Source organism: Oncorhynchus mykiss, chromosome 13 (genome assembly GCF_057628025.1).
Source record: "Oncorhynchus mykiss isolate SJ-2025 chromosome 13, ASM5762802v1, whole genome shotgun sequence".
NCBI classification, from domain to species: Eukaryota; Metazoa; Chordata; class Actinopteri; order Salmoniformes; family Salmonidae; genus Oncorhynchus; species Oncorhynchus mykiss.
This window is the reverse complement of record NC_143034.1, coordinates 19,998,199-20,023,775: the sequence shown is the minus strand read 5'-3', so window position 1 is coordinate 20,023,775 and position 25,577 is coordinate 19,998,199. Positions and strand designations below refer to the sequence as shown.

The window sequence follows — 25,577 nt, the reverse complement described above, 5'->3', positions numbered from 1 at the left end:
AAGGGCACAACGGCAGGACACTGATGCCAGCAACCAATTTCATTACCTTTGGTGTGCTGCACCACGCGCTTCATCTTCTGGCAGGACGGCAGGCTGCAGTTGGCGTTGCGACACTGGCAGGCGTGAACCAGGGACTGGATGCAACGCTGGATGCTGAGACGGCGTGACTCCTGGGGGCTCTTAGAGGCCTCGCCGGCGCTGCCCGCTCCATTGCCGTCGTCGTCCAGCCCCAGGCCCCACTTGACCATCTGGTGCTCGTGGCCCTTGGCGGCGTAGCAGTTGATACACAGGTCAAAGTCCTGAGAGGAGAGAGGTGGGGGTTAATACATGCATGGGCAGATGTAAGTGACAGAGAGCACAGCTATCGCCTGCTTGCTCTTTAGGGTCTAGGCCGGGTTACTGTAAAGCACTTTGACAACCGGCTTCATAAAATTCATTTGATTTTGTTTTTTATTTTCCAATTTGAATGATTGGGACACAGGAACATGGTATAAATCTCCAAAGACGTGTGTGTGTCTCTTACCTCACAGACGGTACAGTGCCAGCGTGTCTCCACGTGGTGTTTACACTCGTTGCAGGTGTAGACGAAGCGGTCCTGACCCTGGTTGTGCAGCTCCACCAACATGCACATGGTGCTCCACTTACACCTTTTGGGAACAAATGGTAGGAATTCATCAACCAATGGTCCTCTATGGCAGGGGTTTTCAAACCTCTCCTCGAGGTCCCCCAGTCGTTCCATGTATTTGATCTATTCCACAGCTAGCACACCTGATTCAACTTGTCAACTAACCAGCCTTGAATAGGTGAATCAGGTGAGTTAGTTCTGGGCTACAACTAAATTGTGAAACGTCTGGTGGTCTCCGAGGAGAGGTTAGAAACCATTGGCCTATAGAACGCTCTACCTTACCGTCCGAGAGCCACTCCATCCATCAAGCAACTTTATAACTGGCTTAAAAATACCAAAACTCACTTTAACAGACTATCTCTGTGAAGGCCTTTCAGCATCTACCATTGTTGCTTTAGCTGGCTCGATTCTTACTGATTGTTTCCTCTTTATTGATACATTTAGAACACTTAGAGGCTCTTATCCAGAGCGCCTTAGTCAGTGCATTCAAATTAGGTAGGTAAGTCAGTCATAATTGTTAAATTCTAACGTAGAATTCAAGAGGTAGAACTTTGAGATTCCGCCATTATGAAAAGAGCTATACAAATCAAATGTATTATCATTACCTCCTGAGAGAGCTGAACTCCCAGTGCTTGTCCCGGGCCAGGGTGAGGAAGGCGTCGCGGCCGTCCATCAGGTCACAGTTCAGCAGGGGGTCAGGGTCCATGATGGGGGGCAACATGTTGGCCATCTGGGCCGAGTGCAGGTGGATCACAAAGAACACCTGGAAGGAGAGAGAAGATAAATACTCTTGGAGAAGAGAGCATCACTCAGTTCCTGATTGTTTGACATTGGGTTTGGGTCAGGCCAATAATATCCCAGCTCAGAGATTATAGAAGAGAACCTACACATGGCACCATTCTAAGAAACAACTTCATAAAACAGTTAAAGCCGTTGAAAGACGACATGCATTTCAAAGCAAGCGTGGTGACGTCATCATACCTCTTTGTGTTTGTCGAGGCTGGCGTAGAGCTTCTGGGACAGGTCATTGGCTACAATCGGCATGCCAGGCTTCTTCTTATTGGTTCGGCTCACGCTGCCCTTGTTCTTATTGGTCTTCTTGCTGTTCTTCTTCTTGGCGTTCTTCGTGTCCCCCGGCGTGCCCTGAGGGGGAAGGAGAAGAGGGAAGAGTTCGAAAAATATGGCAAATTAACAAATGTTTAAACACAGGACAGTGAGGGCACAAACATTCACCACATGCATGTTATGCAATCGACAAATTATTTCACATTAATAAAAACATTAAGACAAATTTGACTAGACAGGTAGGAGTTATGTATTCATGTAGGTAGGTTAGCTATTGATAATGATGTCTCTAGTACTATCATTGGTCTACCCTATGACTCGTCTCTCCTCCTCCCACCTCAGGTGTGTCGGAGCAGGCTACGTTCTCCTCCTTCTTCCTCTCTTCCGCCTCCTGTTCCAGCTCCTTGATGCTCTCCTCCAGCACGTTGGGCCAGAAGTCCCCCTCAAAGTAGGGCATCTCGTTGGCCCCCGTCAGACAGTCCTCTGTCGCCTGCTTGAAGATGTCCTGGAGAAAAACATAGGAGAAGAAGATTACTTTAAATGTCTAATGGACACAAATGTTCAACTAATATAAGTCTTCTGCTTGGCTGGTTGTTGCTGTTCTAGCCCTATTAATACATTCAGAAACCTCAAAACACTTTAGAGGTTGAAGGCTTGGTTGGCCCAGTTGCAGAGAAGACAACTCTGGCTGGGGACTCAACTGTACCAAATCTACAAGATAGGCCTGAAAGGCGTTAGCCATTGAAAGGCCTACCTTGAAGTCGTGGAGGATCCTCTCCACAAAAGCAGTATCCAGCATTTTCTTGTACCACTCCTGCAGCCTCTTGGGCTTGGGGGAATCTAACTTTAACCCTTAATCCTTACCTTAATCCTAACCATAATCGTAATCCTAAATCACCTTGAAGTCATGGAGGATCCTCTCAGCGAAGGCCTTCTCCAGCATCTTCCTGTACCACTCCTGCAGCCTCTTGGGCTTGGGGATCTTCTGGTCGGCAGGGTGGCAGTGGAAGATGTAGTCGTCCCCCTCACTGGGGGGGCACGCCCAGATGTGACCCTGAGAGTAGCTATGGGGGAGAAGAGACAACGGTTGATTGTTTTGGTAGGGAGACATTTAATGCAAGTGGGGAGTTACCGCCATCAAGTAAAGTGCTTTTACATGAGAAAACGGCAATATGAATGCATTTCATTGTACTATTAAGACCTACCCGAGTTTCTTTACATACTCCAGGTAGCCAATAAGGATCTCATGATAGACGGCCGTCCTTAGCAGTCGAGGTTTGAAGAAGTGAATACTGTCCAGGTAAGATATGTAAACCCGTCTGTGGAGGAAGGTAGACACAGGAGTAAACAAATGTCATCAGTTAGTCATTTCCATTACGTCATCAATTATTTCAACACATTTATAAAAATGTATACATTTATGTATTTAATATGTTACTACTGAATCAAGGGTCTACCAACACATCACATTTCCTGTGCCCCATTACAGGAACTCCAGACCAGCCCCATGTAGGGGGTACAGGTACTCCGGACCAGCCCCATGTAGGGGGCACAGGTACTCCGGACCAGCCCCATGTAGGGGGCACAGGTACTCCGGACCAGCCCCATGTAGGGGGCACAGGTACTCCGGACCAGCCCCATGTAGGGGGTACAGGTACTCCAGACCAGCCCCATGTAGGGGGTACAGGTACTCCCTGACCAGCCCCATGTAGGGGGTACAGGTACTCCCTGACCAGCCCCATGTAGGGGGTACAGGTACTCCCGGACCAGCCCCATGTAGGGGGTACAGGTGCTGACCTGGTGTTGGGGAAGGAGCAGTCCGAGCCGTACTCCTGAACGTGCATCCCGAAGAAACACACATCCACGCCGTCGATCTCCTCAAAGGCAAAAAGCGCTTTGGTTCTGTAGGGGAAGGTTTCAGACATCTCCCCGGTGTCCACAAACCTGACCAGAAAAAACAGAAAGACAGGCGTCGGTCTACATCGAACATTAACCACGTGTCAAAGAGGCCAAACTGAGTGGGCGGCAGGTAGCCTAGCAGTTAAGCGCTTTGGGCCACTAAACGAAAGGTCGATGTGCCCTTGAGCAAGGCACTTAACCCTAATCTGATCCTGTAAGTCACTCTGGATAGGAGCCTCTGCTAAATATGAACGGACCATTGAAGACAGTAACAGGGAGTGTGTTTAGTCTGCTCAAACATGCAGGTTCAACAACATGGGATTTAAGAGATGAATATATGATCATCAGGTTTTATGTGGTGTATTCTTATCTTTTGGGCTCTCTGCAAAGCCAAAGTCAAACAAGGGTGCCGACCACACTGTTTACTGGCAACAATAAAACAGGAGCGTGGACACATATTTAGTGTATTGACTATGTTGAGGTACAGACAAGACTTCCTTACATGCTGTGACAGTGCCTGCACAACTAAAGTAGTGCAATAAATGTGTATACCGTCAGTACTCTAAAATGTTAGGTAGTGCACTACAAGTGCGTGTCCACTCCTCAGTCTCTACCTGGATTTCATGCCAGGTTTGACCTCTGTAGTTTTGTCAGAGCTGGCCACCACTCGTACGTACACCTCCCCTGCCTCAGGGTGGTTCTGCCTCTTCAGATACTTATTCACCCGGTCCTCGATGTACATGCCCAACCGCGTCGTCTGCAACCCTACACACACACACACACACACACACACACACACACACACAGACACAGATTGGTCCAAAAGGGCACAAACTAAGCCTTCATTCAGCAGGACATGTTTTATGTATGAATAAATGTGCAGACAGAGTCTAATTTAGCTTAATGCCATGTGCATGGAAAGGTCAAACACGCTCTCTGGTACTACAAATACCAGAGGCAAAACCACAAATGTGTGGGTGAGAGAGCTACTGCAGGTAATTGGTGAACGCCGGTGATGTCATAAGCCCATGACACGTACCATATGGAAGTGGTTTGTCAGAGAGAGAAAGGCTTCTGTAAAGCTTGAATAACTAGGCTATTAAACAGATGTTCAAAAAGATTGGCTTTTTTGTTTTTGATATTGCATGACGAATTGGCTAAGTATTCCAATACTCTTAAAGGGGAAATCAGCCATTGCTACATCAAATGATGACCTTGGAAGGATTGATACAGTGTGGACACATTGATTATTGAAAAATATAACTTATAAATGGCTCATGAGCTCAGTTCAACCATCGTACCCCATCAGAACCCCAAATAATCTGTTTTACTCCAATGTTTGAAAACAAAGTAAATGTAACCAAACACTATACAGCCTATATTAAAACTATATGTTTGATACCACGGATGGTCAGTCCTTGCATCCATAGGTTGGTCTATGAATTTGAAAGCAGTTACATTTCTCCAGCCCCATCATTCAGCTTTGTACCGAAACAGGGGCGGGGATAACGCTTTGTTATGGTTTCAACTGCGGATCGCCACTTTAAGACGGGGCTTATAGCCAGGCAATGGAAAAGAGGACGTACGTTTTGCAGAAAACTTGTTGTCTTTCCGTGTTTTCCCACTCTTCTTCAAACAGTTGTCACAGATGAATCTGCAGAGTGAGAGAAAGAAAAAGAGTCATTCATGTAACTGGTATCGAATAGAACTTCTTCCCACCATTTTGTGACCCTGTCAGAGGTTAGGCTGAACGTTTACCCGGATGGCCAGATGACGTCATAGTGAAGAACACATATCTGATGCATCTTCCGTCCGCAATCTTTACAGTCCACAAACCTGGTGACAAAAACACCACATCTTGGTTTACTACAGACACCCATTAACAGCTATACCCGTTATGTCCCCCATGTAGGTCAACAGTTTCTCTTCTTGTTTGTTTCAATTGTACTGTTCACGATATGTAAGAGTGCTGATTGGCTTGACTGCTAGAACAGGAAGCCATAGAGAGATCAACATTCACTTAATATTCCTCCAGTTCTTACGCACGTGCAAGCAGACCAATGCAAGTGCGCCTTTGTAGGAGGGGTTGAAACACAATAGTCATATGTAGGCCATTATTCATTTATATATTCATAAATAAATACACTTTCTGTTATAATAAACCTCAAAATGTGTAATTTGAATGGAAATTAAAAGGTGAGCAAAAGTGGAGATCTATGAGTGGCTCTTATGTTGTCGATTGAAAATCAAGCACGTGGCCAAAGGTGTACATGTTGAAACGCTCCCCTAGGTGATATAAAACTAAACACCAGACGGCGCTTCAGAGCTGACCAGGAAGTCTAGTCAGGACATCTGCAGGAGCAGCAGGCTGATATGAAAGGTATATGAGTGAGTGTTCAGGACATCTGCAGGAGCAGCAGGCCGATATGAAAGGTATATGGAGTGAGTGTTCAGGACATCTGCAGGAGCAGCAGGCTGATATGAAAGGTATATGGAGTGAGTGTTCAGGACATCTGCAGGAGCAGCAGGCTGATATGAAAGGTATATGAGTGAGTGTTCAGGACATCTGCAGGAGCAGCAGGCTGATATGAAAGGTATATGAGTGAGTGTTCAGGACATCTGCAGGAGCAGCAGGCTGATATGAAAGGTATATGAGTGAGTGTTCAGGACATCTGCAGGAGCAGCAGGCTGATATGAAAGGTATATGAGTGAGTGTTCAGGACATCTGCAGGAGTAGCAGGCTGATATGAAAGGTATATGGAGTGAGTGTTCAGGACATCTGCAGGAGCAGCAGGCCGATATGAAAGGTATATGGAGTGAGTGTTCAGGACATCTGCAGGAGCAGCAGGCCGATATGAAAGGTATATGGAGTGAGTGTTCAGGACATCTGCAGGAGCAGCAGGCTGATATGAAAGGTATATGAGTGAGTGTTCAGGACATCTGCAGGAGTAGCAGGCTGATATGAAAGGTATATGGAGTGAGTGTTCAGGACATCTGCAGGAGCAGCAGGCCGATATGAAAGGTATATGGAGTGAGTGTTCAGGACATCTGCAGGAGCAGCAGGCCGATATGAAAGGTATATGGAGTGAGTGTTCAGGACATCTGCAGGAGCAGCAGGCTGATATGAAAGGTATATGAGTGAGTGTTCAGAACATCTGCAGGAGCAGCAGGCTGATATGAAAGGTATATGAGTGAGTGTTCAGGACATCTGCAGGAGCAGCAGGCTGATATGAAAGGTATATGAGTGAGTGTTCAGGACATCTGCAGAAGCAGCAGGCTGATATGAAAGGTATATGAGTGAGTGTTCAGGACATCTGCAGGAGCAGCAGGCTGATATGAAAGGTATATGAGTGAGTGTTCAGGACATCTGCAGGAGCAGCAGGCTGATATGAAAGGTATATGAGTGAGTGTTCAGGACATCTGCAGGAGCAGCAGGCTGATATGAAAGGTATATGAGTGAGTGTTCAGGACATCTGCAGGAGCAGCAGGCTGATATGAAAGGTATATGAGTGAGTGTTCAGAACATCTGCAGGAGCAGCAGGCTGATATGAAAGGTATATGAGTGAGTGTTCAGGACATCTGCAGGAGCAGCAGGCTGATATGAAAGGTATATGAGTGAGTGTTCAGGACATCTGCAGAAGCAGCAGGCTGATATGAAAGGTATATGAGTGAGTGTTCAGGACATCTGCAGGAGCAGCAGGCTGATATGAAAGGTATATGAGTGAGTGTTCAGGACATCTGCAGGAGCAGCAGGCTGATATGAAAGGTATATGAGTGAGTGTTCAGGACATCTGCAGGAGCAGCAGGCTGATATGAAAGGTATATGAGTGAGTGTTCAGGACATCTGCAGGAGCAGCAGGCTGATATGAAAGGTATATGAGTGAGTGTTCAGAACATCTGCAGGCGTAGCAGGCTGATATGAAAGGTATATGAGTGAGTGTACAGAACATCTGCAGGAGCAGCAGGCTGATATGAAAGGTATATGAGTGAGTGTTCAGGACATCTGCAGGAGCAGCAGGCTGATATGAAAGGTATATGAGTGAGTGTTCAGGACATCTGCAGGAGCAGCAGGCTGATATGAAAGGTATATGAGTGAGTGTTCAGGACATCTGCAGGAGCAGCAGGCTGATATGAAAGGTATATGAGTGAGTGTTCAGGACATCTGCAGGAGCAGCAGGCTGATATGAAAGGTATATGAGTGAGTGTTCAGGACATCTGCAGGAGCAGCAGGCTGATATGAAAGGTATATGAGTGAGTGTTCAGGACATCTGCAGGAGCAGCAGGCTGATATGAAAGGTATATGAGTGAGTGTTCAGGACATCTGCAGGAGTAGCAGGCTGATATGAAAGGTATATGGAGTGAGTGTTCAGGACATCTGCAGGAGCAGCAGGCCGATATGAAAGGTATATGGAGTGAGTGTTCAGGACATCTGCAGGAGCAGCAGGCTGATATGAAAGGTATATGAGTGAGTGTTCAGAACATCTGCAGGAGCAGCAGGCTGATATGAAAGGTATATGAGTGAGTGTTCAGGACATCTGCAGGAGCAGCAGGCTGATATGAAAGGTATATGAGTGAGTGTTCAGGACATCTGCAGGAGCAGCAGGCTGATATGAAAGGTATATGAGTGAGTGTTCAGGACATCTGCAGGAGTAGCAGGCTGATATGAAAGGTATATGGAGTGAGTGTTCAGGACATCTGCAGGAGCAGCAGGCCGATATGAAAGGTATATGGAGTGAGTGTTCAGGACATCTGCAGGAGCAGCAGGCTGATATGAAAGGTATATGAGTGAGTGTTCAGAACATCTGCAGGAGCAGCAGGCTGATATGAAAGGTATATGAGTGAGTGTTCAGGACATCTGCAGGAGCAGCAGGCTGATATGAAAGGTATATGAGTGAGTGTTCAGAACATCTGCAGGAGCAGCAGGCTGATATGAAAGGTATATGGAGTGAGTGTTCAGGACATCTGCAGGAGCAGCAGGCTGATATGAAAGGTATATGAGTGAGTGTTCAGGACATCTGCAGGAGCAGCAGGCTGATATGAAAGGTATATGGAGTGAGTGTTCAGGACATCTGCAGGAGTAGCAGGCTGATATGAAAGGTATATGAGTGAGTGTTCAGGACATCTGCAGGAGTAGCAGGCTGATATGAAAGGTATATGAGTGAGTGTTCAGGACATCTGCAGGAGCAGCAGGCTGATATGAAAGGTATATGAGTGAGTGTTCAGGACATCTGCAGGAGCAGCAGGCTGATATGAAAGGTATATGAGTGAGTGTTCAGGACATCTGCAGGAGCAGCAGGCTGATATGAAAGGTATATGAGTGAGTGTTCAGGACATCTGCAGGAGCAGCAGGCTGATATGAAAGGTATATGAGTGAGTGTTCAGGACATCTGCAGGAGCAGCAGGCTGATATGAAAGGTATATGAGTGAGTGTTCAGGACATCTGCAGGAGCAGCAGGCTGATATGAAAGGTATATGAGTGAGTGTTCAGGACATCTGCAGGAGCAGCAGGCTGATATGAAAGGTATATGAGTGAGTGTTCAGGACATCTGCAGGAGCAGCAGGCTGATATGAAAGGTATATGGAGTGAGTGTTCAGGACATCTGCAGGAGCAGCAGGCTGATATGAAAGGTATATGAGTGAGTGTTCAGGACATCTGCAGGAGCAGCAGGCTGATATGAAAGGTATATGAGTGAGTGTTCAGGACATCTGCAGGAGCAGCAGGCTGATATGAAAGGTATATGAGTGAGTGTTCAGGACATCTGCAGGAGCAGCAGGCTGATATGAAAGGTATATGAGTGAGTGTTCAGGACATCTGCAGGAGCAGCAGGCTGATATGAAAGGTATATGAGTGAGTGTGAGCCATAAACATACAGATGGCTGGTTAAAGAGTCTTACGGTTCAGGGTCTAGTGTATCGTTCTTCTTCCTCTCAAACTGGTCTTTACATATCATTCTGAAGAGGCAGAGAAGACAGCAACTGGTTAGATGACACGGTTAAATCATGACATGAAACAAACATTTACTGCAAATACCTGAATATAAAACAAGACCCTTTAGGAGTTGAAGTGAGATGAAGTGAACTGGAGAACAAGTTAAGCAGAGACGGGTTGACTCACGTCTGTGGTTGTGCCGGGTCGTCCCCTAACGTCACATTGTGCCCCTGGATCTCATTGAAGCACTTCTCACAGAAATGATACCTGGAACAAGACAAGACACACACTATAGCACATGGAACACAGAAAATGTCACCAGGCCCAAAGAGCACCAACAGACATTCAAAACATCCACTTGCCTCAACTGAATTGTGGTTGTCGTATCTAGCTGCCTTAAGTAGATGCATTAACTAAGTTACTCTGGATAAAAGTGTCTGCTAAATGTACAGATCTGAAATACGATGACTACCTATAAAGGTTGTCAGTGCATATGAACATCAGAACAGCCATTCCTATGTCTGAGTTCATTAGTACTTGCACATTTAACTAAAATGCAAATCTTTCCATTAGGACTTGGGAGTGTCAGAACAGTAGACCATGCTGCAAGAGAGATCAGGGCCTGTATATTCATAAAGCATTTCAGCAAAGGAGTGGTGATCTAGGATCAGACCCCCCCCAGATGCATGTTATCTTATGGCGTTATCTGGTGATCGAAAACAGTCAAACTGATCTTAGATCAGAACTCCTAATCGGAGATGCTTTATTAATACGGGCTCAGAGCATGCGGCCTTGTGTTACAGCGTTATGCTATCTATTCACACGCCACGGCTGCTGTGCTGCACAACCCCATTCCAACGCATGCAGAGGAAAAACTAGCTGCAGTTACATGACCTGAACACCAGGTGGAGCAAGGGGGCAGTGTTCTGATTGAGCACTCTGCCATTTAGCGCAGAGGCGCTCAACTCTTACCTGTTCTGGTAGCTGTAGTAGGTGCCGCCGGTGGGTATGGTGCACAACTGCTTACCATAACAGCAGAGAGTTTGAGGAGAGAACTCATACTGCAAAGGAAGGTGGCCAACAAGAAAATGTTAGAATACAGATTTGCAAGAAAAGTTAATTTCAGAGATGAAACCAATCTCTGCCTCTGATCCCCCCCTCCCTTCCCTTAATCTCACTTTGCGGCCGCAGCAGTAGCCAAGGCTCATCATAACGGGGTCTATCTCCAGCTCAAACACCTCGGCCAGCTTGGAGCAGAACTTGTAGACGCGGGATGTCTTGCGGTTGTAGATCCAGGCGTTGTTGAACATGACCCAGATGTCTTCCACGTACTGCCAGGGTTCCTGGTACTGACCCGTGTCCAGCTTACGCTTTATGGTGGACAGGTCGATGGGGTTCTTTACGATGTCAAAGTAGTCCTGGAGGGAAGAAAGTCAGTTGTTCATCAGACCGCATCAGTCAATTGCTACACCTAACAAACATATGCAGACATATTTTCATAGAAAATAAAAGTGAATATAACCCATGATTCATCCTAAAATATTAGCAGACCTGCCAACCCTGTCCAACTTTTTAAGAGTACCAGACGCGCGCGGCAAATTGGAGATTCACCTGGCGCGCGTAGTACGGACTGAATTGGAGTTCTTTCCCCACCGCATGCTGTTTGTTAGTCAATTATAGAATTGTACCAAATCAAGTCTATAAAAGGTTGGAATACTTTATTTGACAGCATTTCCATTACACACATCAACAAGATCTAATTAGAAAGAACAAAGGGCCTTTATTCTTGGAGTTTTTTACATTTTTTATTAAACAAATAAGTTATTTGTTTAGGTACAAAATGTACAAATGTCTTATCCAGGATAATAAAAAAATCTAAAATGTTAAACTCTGATATGATAAGAACAAATGTTTGAAGCAGAGCATCAAATAAACATGTTATCCATAATAAAAAGGAAAAAGCAATGATAGGAAACAGTGAGTGACAACAAATCTTCAGAAGACCTTCAAATATTCAGGAAACCATTTCCTAGACAGGTAGCTAGCAGATTTAGCCTTATGCAGCAGGGTCAGGGTAGACTTCTGTGGCAAACAGTTCTTCTGGCAATCACTGAAACCTTCTTGGTAACAAGGGCACTCAGCAGGTCTGTACTGAGGGAGGCTCTGTACTGGGTTTTGTTCTTCGAAACGAGACTCATTCGTTCATTCGCAATCTGCATTGCTGTGGAAAATGACCAATACCCCCAATATCACAGCCGAAAGGTGGGAGTAGACCAGGCTGCCCCCTCATTGTGCTGACTTCTCTCCAGGCCTGATCCGTGCGCATGTTGACCAGACTCTGCTCAAATGGTGTTGCCTAATAGTCTAAACTCATCTTCCACCAGATCAACAGAGGCTCCCTCAGGAATAATGCAGGGAAAGTGTGCCATGAAAAAGTTGAGGGATGAGAACTTGGCAGTCTGCCTGTTGGCAATGTCAGCGACCACTGCATGCTGGAGGAGCACATCGCCAAATGGATATTTCAGCAACATGTAGTCTACTGCAGAAGAAAATAAGTTTCTGACATCTGCATAGAAGGTCTTCAGATCCAGCTTGCCTTGGCGTCCTATGTAGGTGTGGGTGTCCTGGCCAATGGACAGCTCCTCGGCAGAAAGATGGTTGTGTCTCTCCAGGTAGGAGAGAGTGTAGGCTTGACACCAGTACATTTTTTCCATGAGCACACGTGCTTAGACAAACATTATGGATCACACCTGGTTCAGTTCTCTGAAGAAGTATTTTACAAGACATAAATAAAAGACTCATACTGATAAGTAGGTTCGCTAGGCTACCGCAAAGGGAATCTGACCGCTGTTCAGTAGGCTACCAGAAGAGTCTGCTGTTTCAGCCTATGTGAAGGTGCCTATTGCATTTCTTTGCAGTGCATACATCATTTCAGAGTTTCATAAAATGTATAAAATCTCAAATCTAGTGCAACTGCATTTTAGAAGCATTGCCTCCATAGCTAATACCGGACACTCATTCATTCTTCATTTAATGCCAAGATGTTTATATTTCATTTGACTTTTGTAATGCTTTTTGTGACGTGGATCATAATTACAGTTACAGTCTCAGGTTGCGTGATCCTCGTAATGTTAGGTGGAAAATACAACTAATGGGGATGCAGAATTAAATGTATATCACACTCGTAAGTTATTTTCATATTTGCATTTAATTTATTTCACTAGCAAATGTGAGTGAACTGCTGGCACTTCAGAGTCCACTTAATGTTCATCTTATGTTCGCTAAAGTTAGCTTGACACAATTAGTGTTTACCTTTCCACAACACACGGAGTGGACTGTGTGTTTACGTACAGCTGACAGTTGGCAAACTCAACATCACAACAAACAGGAGGGGCAGACACAGGGTAGCTACATCCAATAACGATGTATTCATCTCCATGTCTGTTGACACAAACTCCGTACATGTCTGTGTGGTGCAGTTCGAGAATCGGGATGTTAGATTTACTCAGAGGACTTATTTTCTATCCTTGTTTGGTTTTATTTATTCATTAAGAAAAATGTATCAGGCCCCATTCATTTCTGCATACTTTTAACTGGGATCTCGTTCCTGCGTACAAGGACAGAGAATTGCGTAGTTGGTACGCAAAATGCGTGCATATTGGCAGGTCTGTATTTGGAGTATAATTCAGGTTTGCTGGACCTGAAGTTTCAGGTGGAATGACTAAAGGGTATTTGAGCTCTGTGGTTCTCTATGGAGTGGTTTAAGCGGTGGGCTACTTAGAGAGACGCCCTGCAACATGGGGTCTACAGGCTGTCTGAAGGGAAACACTCTGGGTCCTGTCTGTAGCGTGTGTGTACTCACTGGGATGCCCAGTACCATGGGGTCTACAGGCTGTCTGAAGGGTAAACACTCTGGGTCCTGTCTGTAGCTTGTCTGTGTGTACTCACTGGAATGCCCAGTAACATGGGGTCTACAGGCTGTCTGAAGGGTAAACACTCTGGGTCCTGTCTGTAGCGTGTCTGTGTGTACTCACTGGGATGCCCAGTACCATGGGGTCTACAGGCTGTCTGAAGGGTAAAGACTGGGTCCGGTCTGTAACGTGTCTGTGTACTCACTGGGATGCCCAGTACCATGGGGTCTACAGGCTGTCTGAAGGGTAAACACTCTGGGTCCTGTCTGTAACGTGTCTGTGTACTCACTGGGTTGCCCAGTACCATGGGGTCTACAGGCTGTCTGAAGGGTAAACACTCTGGGTCCTGTCTGTAGCGTGTGTGTACTCACTGGAATGCCCAGTACCATGGGGTCTACAGGCTGTCTGAAGGGTAAACACCCTGGGTCCTGTCTGTAGCGTGTGTGTACTCACTGGGATGCCCAGTACCATGGGGTCTACAGGCTGTCTGAAGGGTAAACACTCTGGGTCCTGTCTGTAACATGTCTGTGTACTCACTGGGTTGCCCAGTACCATGGGGTCTACAGGCTGTCTGAAGGGTAAACACTCTGGGTCCTGTCTGTAGCGTGTCTGTGTGTACTCACTGGAATGCCCAGTACCATGGGGTCTACAGGCTGTCTGAAGGGTAAACACTCTGGATCCTGTCTGTAACGTGTCTGTGTACTCACTGGGTTGCCCAGTACCATGGGGTCTACAGGCTGTCTGAAGGGTAAACACTCTGGGTCCTGTCTGTAGCTTGTCTGAGTGTACTCACTGGAATGCCCAGTACCATGGGGTCTACAGGCTGTCTGAAGGGTAAACACTCTGGGTCCTGTCTGTAGCGTGTCTGTGTGTACTCACTGGAATGCCCAGTACCATGGGGTCTACAGGCTGTCTGAAGGGTAAACACTCTGGGTCCTGTCTGTAGCTTGTCTGAGTGTACTCACTGGAATGCCCAGTACCATGGGGTCTACAGGCTGTCTGAAGGGTAAACACTCTGGGTCCTGTCTGTAGCGTGTGTGTGTACTCACTGGGATGCCCAGTACCATGGGGTCTACAGGCTGTCTGAAGGGTAGAGACTCTGGGTCCTGTCTGTAAAGAGACTCTAGGGTGGGCATGAGAGCCTGGCGCAGCTCCTCTGGCTTAAAGACTGGAACAGATATGGAGAGAAAGAGATTTAATAGGTGTTTTTTAATAAGTTTCATCCTAGACCAATTCCCTGTCCTGTCCCTAGTCCCTTCTTGAGGGAAGGAGAGACATGGCTAGAGAGGGGTGGCTAGAGAGAGAGAGAGAGAGCGAGAGAGAGAGAGAGAGAGAGAGAGAGAGAGAGAGGGGTGGCTAGAGAGAGCGGTGGCTAGAGAGAGCGGTGGCTAGAGAGAAAGAGGGGTGGCTAGAGAGAGCGGTGGCTAGAGAGAGCGGTGGCTAGAGAGAGCGGTGGCTAGAGAGAGCGGTGGCTAGAGAGAGCGGTGGCTAGAGAGAGCAGTGGCTAGAGAGAGCGGTGGCTAGAGAGAGCAGTGGCTAGAGAGAGCGGTGGCTAGAGAGAGCGGTGGCTAGAGAGAGCGGTGGCTAGAGAGAGCGAGAGCGGTGGCTAGAGAGAGCGAGAGGGGTGGCTAGAGAGAGCGAGAGGGGTGGCTAGAGAGAGCGAGAGGGGTGGCTAGAGAGAGCGAGAGGGGTGGCTAGAGAGAGCGAGAGGGGTGGCTAGAGAGAGCGAGAGGGGTGGCTAGAGAGAGCGAGAGGGGTGGCTAGAGAGAGCGAGAGGGGTGGCTAGAGAGCGAGAGGGGTGGCTAGAGAGAGCGAGAGGGGTGGCTAGAGAGAGCGAGAGGGGTGGCTAGAGAGAGCGAGAGGGGTGGCTAGAGAGAGAGAGGGGTGGCTAGAGAGAGAGAGGGGTGGCTAGAGAGAGAGAGGGGTGGCTAGAGAGAGAGAGAGGTGGCTAGAGAGAGAGAGAGAGAGAGCGATGGCTAGAGAGAGCGATGGCTAGAGAGAGAGAGCGAGAGAGAGAGAGAGAGCGAGCGATGGCTAGAGAGAGAGCGAGCGATGGCTAGAGAGAGAGAGAGCGATGGCTAGAGAGAGAGAGAGCGATGGCTAGAGAGAGAGAGAGCGATGGCTAGAGAGAGAGAGCGATGGCTAGAGAGAGAGAGAGCGATGGCTAGAGAGAGAGAGCGATGGCTAGAGAGAGAGAGCGATGGCTAGAGAGAGAGAGCGATGGCTAGAGAGAGAGAGCGATGGCTAGAGAGAGAGAGCGATGGCTAGAGAGAGAGAGATGGCTAGAGAGAGAGAGCGATGGCTAGAGAGAGAGAGCGATGGCTAGAGAGAGAGAGCGATGGCTAGAGGGAGAGAGAGCGATGGCTAGAGAGAGAGAGAGCGATGGCTAGAGAGAGAGAGAGCGATGGCTAGAGAGAGAGAGAGCGATGGCTAGAGAGAGAGAGAGCGATGGCTAGAGAGAGAGAGAGCGATGGCTAGAGAGAGAGCGATGGCTAGAGAGAGAGAGCGATGGCTAGAGAGAGAGAGCGATGGCTAGAGAGAGAGAGCGATGGCTAGAGAGAGAGAGCGATGGCTAGAGAGAGAGAGCGATGGCTAGAGAGAGAGAGCGATGGCTAGAGAGAGAGAGAGCGATGGCTAGAGAGAGAGAGAGCGATGGCTAGAGAGCGAGAGAGCGTTGGCTAGAGAGCGATGGCTAGAGAGCGATGGCTAGAGAGCGAGAGAGCGATGGCTAGAGAGCGAGAGAGCGATGGCTAGAGAGCGATGGCTAGAGAGCGATGGCTAGAGAGCGATGGCTAGAGAGCGATGGCTAGAGAGCGATGGCTAGAGAGCGATAGCTAGAGAGCGATGGCTAGAGAGCGAGAGAGCGATGGCTAGAGAGCGAGAGCGATGGCTAGAGAGCGAGAGAGCGATGGCTAGAGAGCGAGAGAGCGATGGCTAGAGAGCGATGGCTAGAGAGCGATGGCTAGAGAGCGAGAGAGCGATGGCTAGAGAGCGAGAGAGCGATGGCTAGAGAGCGATGGCTAGAGAGCGAGAGATGGCTAGAGAGAGAGATGGCTAGAGAGAGAGATGGCTAGAGAGAGAGATGGCTAGAGAGAGAGATGGCTAGAGAGAGATGGCTAGAGTGAGATGGCTAGAGAGAGATGGCTAGAGAGAGATGGCTAGAGAGAGATGGCTAGAGAGAGATGGCTAGAGAGAGATGGCTAGAGAGAGATGGCTAGAGAGAGAGATGGCTAGAGAGAGATATGGCTAGAGAGAGATGGCTAGAGAGAGAGATGGCTAGAGAGAGAGATGGCTAGAGAGAGAGATGGCTAGAGAGAGAGATGGCTAGAGAGAGAGATGGCTAGAGAGAGATGGCTAGAGAGAGATGGCTAGAGAAAGTTGCAAGAGATGGCTAGAGAGATGGCTAGAGAAAGTTGCAAGAGATGGCTAGAGAGAGATTGCTAGAGAAAGAGAGATGGCTAGAGAGAGAGATTGCAAGAGAAAGTTGCAAGCGATGGCTAGAGAGAGATTGCTAGAGAAAGAGAGATGGCTAGAGAGAGAGATTGCTAGAGAAGGTTGCAAGAGATGGCTAGATTGCTAGAGATTTTGCTAGAGAAAGAGAGATGGCTAGAGAGAGATTGCTAGAGAAAGAGAGATGCCTAGAGAGAGATTGCTAGAGAAAGAGAGATGGCTAGAGAGAATGGCGAGAGAGAGGAAGGTGACCAGAATACAATTTTGATAAACTCCCATATCTACTGGGTGAAATACCAGTGTGCCATCACAGCAGCAAGCTTTGTGACCTGTTGCCACAAGAAAAGTTCAACCAGTGAAAAACAAACACCATTGTAAATACAACCTATATTTATTTTTCCTTTTGTACTTTAACTATTTGCACATCGTTACAACACTGTAGATACACATAATATGACAATGTCTTTATTCTTTTAGAACTTTTTATTGTTTATTATCCATTTCACTTGCGGAGAGGAGAGAGAGAGAGCTCACTTTTCCTCCGTGACTGAGAAGGGGATGAGGACACTGAGCCGTTGGCTCCTCCCCCCTCCTCCTCTTTGGGCTCAGTCTTCATCTCCAGCTTCTTTTCCTCAGTCTCCATTGGCACCTGCTTCTCTTCTGGCTCCTCCTTCACTGACAGTGAACCAGAGTCCTCCTCAGTCTGCAAACAGGAAGTAAAGATGGGCAATTAAAAAAGCTAGGGGAAATGCCTTGTTTACAGTATAAAACATGTGATTCATAGCTTCTATTTCTATGATTCAACATTGTCTAATGACATGGATGGACTCCACATGACTTCTGGATGAACAAACAAAACACACCTCCATCTTGGGCTCGGTCTTGCCACTGGCAGACTCAAACTCCCGCTGGTCCCTAAGCCGCGGCTCGGCCTTGGTCTCCTGGGCCGGCAGGTCAGGCAAAGCATGCTGGGAGTGCGAATGCAAGTCGCCGCTGGCGGCAGAAGCTGGGGTGGGCACCCGGTTATCCAGACTGGCACCTGTCTGAGAAAGCTGAAAGAGAGAGAGGAGAGAGCGCCAGAGTGAGAGGAAGAGCGAGAAAAAAGGAGAGTGAGCAAAAGAAAGAAAGAGGGAAAAAGGAGGAATACTAAAAAGAGGGTCTAATGAGCAGTTAGTGGAAAGCAACTTCTTCACAATTTGTGAAAACAGTGAGTGAGAGACAAGTGAGTTTGGTGGACAGATGAGACATTCCATGGTTGTCATGCAGCTAGAACACAAGATGGCATGGTCAACGGAGGTCAAAAGGTCAACCAGAAAGGGTTGAAGGTGAGAGGTTAAAAAGGTCGTCGTAGGTAGAAGTTCGAGGTGGAAGGGCATGCCATGCGGTCTCAGGGCTCTCACCGGCGTGGTCGGGGGCTGCACTGTAGGAAGCTCCGGTTGGGGTTGGGACTGAGTCTGTGGCTGGAGGGGGGTATGTGGCTGGGGTTGAGGAGGCTGGGTCAGGTTTGGGCGGGGAGGGGTGTTGGAAGGACCAGGACCGGGGGTGGAAAGGGTGGGGGTTGAGCTGCGGCTGGATGGCTTGGGGGGCTGCAGGTTAGTTGTGGGCCCCCCTGTGGAGGAAGAGGGTGGAGGAGTGGCGCGCAGGGGGGGCTGGGAGGGGAGCTGGGGGCCCAGGGGACCAAGTGCGCTCATGGGGAGGTTAGCACTCTGCTGCTGCGGCGACTGCTGCTGTAGGAAGAGAGAGGAGGCACACACACACACACACAACAGAAGACACAAGATGACGCAGAACAACGATTACATACACATAAACCAAACACACACGAACTTGAGTTAAGAAGGGAACCTCATGATAGTCAGTGTGTGAGTTGTGACGGTTAATGATTTTAGTGGGTAATTGAACCCCCCCATCCATCTCTCACCCTTGTGACAGTAACCCAGGCCTTCCCTCCCACCATCTATCCAAACCTCCCTCCCTTTATCTCTCACCTGTGTGACAGCAGCCTGTGCTGGGGGCTGGCCTAGACCCAGGTTGTTAGCATTCATGGCGCCGGAGGCAGAGGGGGGAAATGGGGTCTGAGGGGGATGGAATTGACCATTTTGATTGGCCGTCTGGCCCACCATGCTGCCGCCGCCGCCGTGGGCTCCCAGCATGCCCTGGGCCTGTGGCATCCGCGAGGGAGACAGACCCATCTGAGGAGGAGAGTGTTACCGTGGTAATAGGAGAACCAATCAATCAAATCCTAGATATACACAAACACAATGAAGCGTAAAGAGGAATATGGCAGCCTCAATGCTATAGTCTGGGGCCCCTAAAATACAGCATCATTTCAATATATTCCTTCAAGCCTATGTGAATACCAATTTAAAATCCGAATACAACCAGTTTGCCATTTCAATTAATCACTGTGCCGTCTCTTCCAGACAGCACCAACAGAGGGGTTGTCTATAACGGGAGAGATCATCAATTATCACTACGAGAGCTCTCGACAAGGCGGCGCCATCAGTGAGAAAGTGGTGCTCTGACTCAAATCGCTAGGAAAACTAAAATAAATGGTGCGTTGTGTGCTGAAACGTGACCCCTGTTACTCCCGCATCCCACGCTTCGGTTTTTACTAAAGAACTGTCGCCGTGATGCTGCTGAGCGTTAAGAGGGAATGCTGGGAGGACAAACTCTCTCTCACATCCCTTGTTCTCTCCATTCTCTCTCTCAGTCAGTCTTGGTACAACAGTAAACCATGCCAGCAGTGCTGTACGCATAATTTCATCCTAACTGACTGACTGACACTTCTCTCTTGGCCACTAAAAATACTCTCCAACATGCGGTGAGTCATGGCTGGAGAGAACATGATGTCCTGAGTCTCAAATGGCATCCTATTCCCTACATAGGGCTCTGGGCAAAATTAGAGCACTATGGGAGGTGTTGACAGGACACCCTTGTATATCTTTGTGTGTGGTACTCACGGAGGGAACGGAGCCTATGTTGATCTGTGTGGGGTGGTTCATGGGGGAGACGGCACGGGGGCCTAGAGGCTGCTGGGACATCTGGATGTTGGGCAGGGCCATGGGGCTGAACTGATTGAGCCCTGCAGAGAAGAGGTGGAACACAACGTCAGGCAAGACACACGCGCCCTCACCACGCACACACAACACACCTGTAGAGAGATGCTAAGCGCATACATCAAATTGATCAACACGAATACGCAGATTCACACCACACATACAAATTGCCTTAGGTGAGAAAACCTAGGGTGGGGTTTGTACCTTGAACAATTTGCATGCGATTCATGATCTGATTTGGCACATTGGGCATAGACACAGGTCCATCTGAGGAAGAGGAGGAAGGAGAGAAAGACAGCAGGATAAAGTAAGGGTTGGAGAAGAGCAGCAAACAAAAATGGCAGAAAAGCAACCCCCCCAAACAGTTCCAGAAAAGCCCTGGCTTTGGACCACCCACCACTACCACCTCCAGAGTGTTAGGGTTTAGGGTCATGGCTTGGTACTCACTCTGTGGCCTAACAGACTGCCCAGGGCCCAGGGTGTTGGGCTGCTGGAGACCTCCAGGCTGCTGTTGGGCTCCTGCAGCCGTCAGAGGCCCCTGGTTGATGATCTGTTTCTGGAGCCGAGACCTCCTCTTCTCCTCCAGCTCCTTCTGGATTTTATAGATCTTCTCTGCCAGAAAGTGGTAGTATTCATCCTGCAGGGGAGACAACAAATTAATGAATAAAATGGTTGGGTAATGTAGTTCAAAACAATCTAGCAGTCTAAAAACTACAAACTATTAGACTGCATAAAAACTAGTTTACCACCATTATGGCTCATCAACTTCAGTGCTCAAGTGTTGGTAAGAGCACAAACTGATAGAACAGATAAAAGCAGGACACTGAGAACTATTCAAGGGGCTTGTTTCTGGGGAATGTGAGCTGTGGACCCTGCTGTTGGCAGACTCATACATGTCCCCCTCCACCTGCCCAGCGCGTGCGTCGTACCCTAACGTTGACAAACTTGTACAGTGCATTCAGAAAGTATTCAGACCCCTTGATTATATTTTTTCCCTCAATCTACACCCAATACCCCAGAATGACAAATCGAAAACAGGTTTATACATTTTTGCAAATGTATATATTTTTTTACAGAAATTCCTTATTTACATAAGTATTCAGACCATTTGATATGAGACTCAAAATAGAGATCACTTGCATCCTGTTAACATTGATCATCCTGGAGATGTTTCTACAACTTGGAGAACTTGGTAAATTCAATTGATTGAACATTATTTGGAAAGGTACACACCTGTCTATATAAGGTCCCATATTTGACAGAGCATGTCAGAGCAAACACCAAGCCATGAGGTCGAAGGAATTGTCTGTAGAGCTCCGAGACAAGATTGTGTCGCGGCACAGATCTGGGGAAGGGTACCAAAACATATCTGCAGCATTGAAGGTCCCCAAGAACACAGTGGCCTCTCTCATTCTTAAATGAAAGAAGTTTGGAACCACCAAGACTCTTGCTAGAGGTGGCCGCTAGGCAAAACTGGGCAATTGTGGGAGTAGGGCCATGGTCAGGGAGGTGACCAAGAACCCGATGGTCACTGACAGAGAGCTCCAGAGTTCCTCTGTGAAGATAGGAGAACCTTCCAGAAGGACAACCATCTCTGTAGCACTCCACCAATCAGGCCTTCATGGTTGTGGCCAGATGGAAGCCAATCATCAGTAAAAGGCACATGACAGCCCGCTTGGAGTTTGCTAAAAGGCACCTAAAGGACTGAAAAACAAGAGTCTCTTTGGCCTGAATTCCAAGCGTCACACCCAGAGGAAACCTGGCACCATCACTACGGTGAAGCATGGTGGTGGCAGGATAATGCTGTGGGGCTGTTAAGCAGCAGGGACTGGGAGACTAGTCAGGATCGAGGCAAAGAAGAACAGAGCAAAGTATAAAAAGATCATTGATGAAAACCTGCTCCAGAGCACTCAGGACCTCAGACTGGGGTGAAGGTTCACCTTCCAACAGGACAACGACCCTAAGCAAACAGCCAAGACAATGCATGACTGGCTACGGGACAAGTCTCTGAATGCCCTTGAGTGGCCCAACCAGAGCCCAGACTTGAACCTGATCTAATATCTCTGGAGACCTGAAAATGGCTGTGCAGCAACGCTCCCCATCCAACCTGACAGAGCTCAAGTGGCTCTGCAGTGAAAAAAGTTGAGAAACTCCAAATATAGGTTTGCCAAGCCTGTAGCGTCATGCCCAAGAAGACAAGGCTGTAATCGCTGTCAAAGGTGCTTCAACAAAGTACTGAGTAAAGGGTCTGAATACTTATGTAAATGTCTTTATTTTAAATTTTTAATACATTTGAAAACATTTCTAAAAATCTGTTTTTGCTTTGTAATTATGGGCTATTGAACTTACTCCATTTTAGAATAAGGCTGTAACGTAACAAAATGTGGAAAAAGTCAAGGGGTCTGAATACTTTCCGAATGCACTGTACCCCACCACCTTCCTAGCTTGTGTGTGTGTGTGTCGTACCCTGCTGTTGGCAGATTCGTACATGTCCCCCTCCACCTTCCTAGCTTGTGTGTGTGTGTGTGTCGTACCCTGCTGTTGGCAGATTCGTACATGTCCCCCTCGACCTTCCTAGCGTATGCCACCAGGTTCTCCATCCGCCTATCCTTTAGAGCTGCCGGATCTGGGGTGGGGAAAATGGCTTGTACTCTGGACAGAGAGAAGTAGAGGGAGAGAGCAGAGGCATTGAATAAACAAACTAATGAACATGGGAAGGACTCTTGAGTCTCTTTCCAAGTGATTCACTGCTTATGTCACCTTAAGACCATGACTTTCTCATTACAGAGCTTCTGATATAAGTGGATGTGGGTGGTTGTGACTAGGAAGTTGTTTGTGTGGTGGGTGACAATAAATCTAAAGGCTCCCGGTGAGTCCCAATACAAAACCACTGCTTTGGAACTGAACCACGGCTCTGAGAGACTTGTGTTTACTATTCCATTGAGATAAGAGTATATTAACAGTTTTCAATGGTCGTTTTCCCACTGGAGCCATCTGGACGTACAGTTTGTGGACGAGGTGGTTGCGGAGGTCCTGAGTGACGTGTTCATGCCAGTTCTTCCTGACTCCAGATGCTGAGAGGGGGGCGGCGGTGGGCAGGCTACCCCCCATGGAGCCAACAACTGACCCGTCGGACAGCAGCTGACTGACAGGGGGAGGAGAAGGGGAGATTAGGACAAGGGAAAACATCTTTCAATACAGCTAAATGTACTCACTTATTATCCATGATCGTGCTGTACGCCTACTTTCATGTTTCAGTCACAATCTATTTCTCAGCTAAAGCAACAGTTTTTTGAATAACTACTTGATCAATAATTCAATTCCTTGGCACAGCTCCTAGACATGATGTATGTTTGCCGAGACTCACTTGTTGGCGTTGAGAGAGTCCGAGTGCAGATTGGTCTGATCTGACGAGGCCACGCCCATCGTCCCGCCCCCCAGAGCCATCTGGTTACCTGGAGAAAGAGAGACACAGCAAGTTAGAATCTGTATGTGTGTTTAGACGCAAGTTAAGATTGTATTATACACACACACACACGTCTCGTCAGACAAGACAGAAGCACACACACGCTTTAATGTTTACGCAGTTAAATTAAGTAGAAACTGTTACTAGACGGTTAACCAAACAATAAAACCTGTTGAGCAAGGCCCAATGGAGACTGACTAAACTATGATCTCTTAATCAAACACTTCTCCCAAACTGACACACCTGGGATCATGCTCATTAGGCAGCAAACAGAAAATTGATTGAAACACGGAGTACCTTGGGGCTGTGTTTCTGGACCTAAGGAAGGCTTTTGATACTGTGAGATTTTGTCATTCTCATTACAAAATGGTCCAAGTTCAACTTTTCCCCCAATGCCTTGAGATGGATGAAATCATACCTTGAAGGCAGAACTCAGTGTGTCAGAGTGAGCGATGAGCTGTCGCCCACTCTTAGCTATGATGTGGGCGTGCCACAAGGGTCAATACTGGGGCCCCTCATGTTCAGCCTGTACATTAATGATCTGCCTTCTGTCTGTACTGGGTCTGAAGTTCAAATGTATGCAGATGATACATGTGCATGCAAAGAGCAAACAACAAGCTGCACAAGTACTGAACCAGATGTCTATGTGTCAGGGGAGAAGCTCCAGGTGGTATCTGATTTTAAGTACCTTGGCATCATACTTGATTCCAACCTCTCTTTTAAAAAGCATGTGAAAAAGGTCATTCAGATAACCAAATACGAAATTGTTTGGCTACAGAGGTAGCAAAACTGTACTTCAAATCTACGATACTCCCCCACTTAACATACTGCTTGACTAGTTGGGCCCAAGCTTGCTGTACAACATTAAAACCTATTCAGTCTGTCTACAAACAGGCTCTCAAAGTGCTTGATAAGAAGCCCAATAGCCATCATCACTGTCACATCCTCAGAAAGCATGAGCTCCTGAGTTGGGAAAATCTTGTGCAATACACTGACACATGTCTTGTATTCAAGATCCTAAATGCCCTGGCTCCCCCTCCACTCAGTAGTTTTGTTAAACAGAAAACCCAAACATATGGCAGCAGATCCACAAGGTCTGCCATGAGAGGTGACTGTATAGTTCCCTTAAGGAAAACCACCTTTAGTAAATCCGCTTTCTCTGTGAGAGCTTCCCATGTCTGGAATACACTGCCATCACACACATAACTGCACCACCTATCACACTTTCACAAAATGTATGAATACATGGCTAAAGGTCAATCAGATTTGTGATCATAATCCCTAGATGTATATTGCCACTTTCCATGTTGTCTGTAGCTTGTGAGGTGTGGAAACACTTTGTTGCTTTAATGAATTTTTTCTTGCTGCTTTTTGTTCTGTTGCTCTGTCTGTATGCTACGTCTTGCTTGTCCTATGTTGCTCTGTCTGTATGCTACGTCTTGCTTGTCCTATGTTGCTCTGTCTGTATGCTACGTCTTGCTTGTCCTATGTTGCTCTGTCTGTATGCTACGTCTTGCTTGTCCTATGTTGCTCTGTCTGTATGCTACGTCTTGCTTGTCCTATGTTGCTCTGTCTGTATGCTACGTCTTGCTTGTCCTATTGTTGCTCTGCGTGTGCTCACTGCTCAATGATTGTCTATATTGTAATTGTTTTTAATAACCTGCCCAGGGACTGCGGTTGAAAATTAGCCGGCTGGCTAAAACCAGCACTTTTAATGAAACATTGATTAATGTCCACTGTCCCTGTAAAAATAAAAATAAACTCAAACCTGAACTGGTCCAATAAGAAACACTAATTCCCATTTTCCATTCCTAAACATTTCCAAAATGTCTTCTGTGGAGTATCCTAATGAACACAGCCCTGCTATACGAAACCATACTTTACCTAGTGCATTGATGGGTCTCATCAGCTGTGGATGCTGCCCCATGGTAGCGTTCTGTCCCTCTGGGGGGGTCTGACCGGGGGTGGGGGTCTGGTTGCTGTACGGCAGGCCCAGGGCAGCATAGGCCCTCTGCATGGAGGAGGGGTCGATGGGGGTGGGGGTGTTGAGGGAGGGAGAGCTGGGAGGGCCAGAGACCACAGAGGCCAGGGAGTTCTGGAGGGCAGCGTTGGGGGAACTCAACAAGGCTGGAGGGGGGGGAAGAGAGATTCTAGTTAACATTGATTGATTGAT

At 47.5% G+C, this 25,577-nt stretch overlaps 1 protein-coding gene across 8 annotated transcripts in view; it reads right to left on the bottom strand.

The window, feature by feature from the left end:
* The window catches only part of LOC110487234 (CREB-binding protein), a 68,018-nt gene that overhangs the window by 3,923 nt on the left and 38,518 nt on the right, over positions 1-25,577 (bottom strand). Inside the window, exons 6-32 of one of the 8 annotated variants that reach the window (XM_090195583.1) lie at positions 25,289-25,531; positions 23,306-23,393; positions 22,943-23,083; positions 22,473-22,590; positions 20,386-20,575; positions 20,143-20,205; positions 19,843-19,964; positions 18,868-19,071; positions 18,280-18,606; positions 17,743-17,931; positions 17,414-17,582; positions 14,479-14,597; positions 10,697-10,936; positions 10,491-10,579; positions 9,705-9,785; positions 9,485-9,541; positions 5,348-5,425; positions 5,176-5,243; positions 4,204-4,354; positions 3,488-3,634; positions 2,896-3,009; positions 2,589-2,754; positions 2,028-2,195; positions 1,607-1,768; positions 1,231-1,388; positions 524-647; positions 47-299 (exon numbers count right to left, since the gene is read on the bottom strand). In XM_090195583.1, the coding sequence (XP_090051709.1) occupies positions 47-299; positions 524-647; positions 1,231-1,388; positions 1,607-1,768; positions 2,028-2,195; positions 2,589-2,754; positions 2,896-3,009; positions 3,488-3,634; positions 4,204-4,354; positions 5,176-5,243; positions 5,348-5,425; positions 9,485-9,541; positions 9,705-9,785; positions 10,491-10,579; positions 10,697-10,936; positions 14,479-14,597; positions 17,414-17,582; positions 17,743-17,931; positions 18,280-18,606; positions 18,868-19,071; positions 19,843-19,964; positions 20,143-20,205; positions 20,386-20,575; positions 22,473-22,590; positions 22,943-23,083; positions 23,306-23,393; positions 25,289-25,531 (4,029 nt within the window). Of the gene's footprint in view, positions 1-46; positions 300-523; positions 648-1,230; positions 1,389-1,606; positions 1,769-2,027; positions 2,196-2,588; positions 2,755-2,895; positions 3,010-3,487; positions 3,635-4,203; positions 4,355-5,175; positions 5,244-5,347; positions 5,426-9,484; positions 9,542-9,704; positions 9,786-10,490; positions 10,580-10,696; positions 10,937-14,478; positions 14,598-17,413; positions 17,583-17,742; positions 17,932-18,279; positions 18,607-18,867; positions 19,072-19,842; positions 19,965-20,142; positions 20,206-20,385; positions 20,576-20,809; positions 20,850-22,404; positions 22,449-22,472; positions 22,591-22,942; positions 23,084-23,305; positions 23,394-25,288; positions 25,532-25,577 lie in introns of those variants that run through there. The other 7 variants (XM_090195584.1, XM_090195587.1, XM_090195585.1 and 4 more) reach the window with 7 other exon arrangements.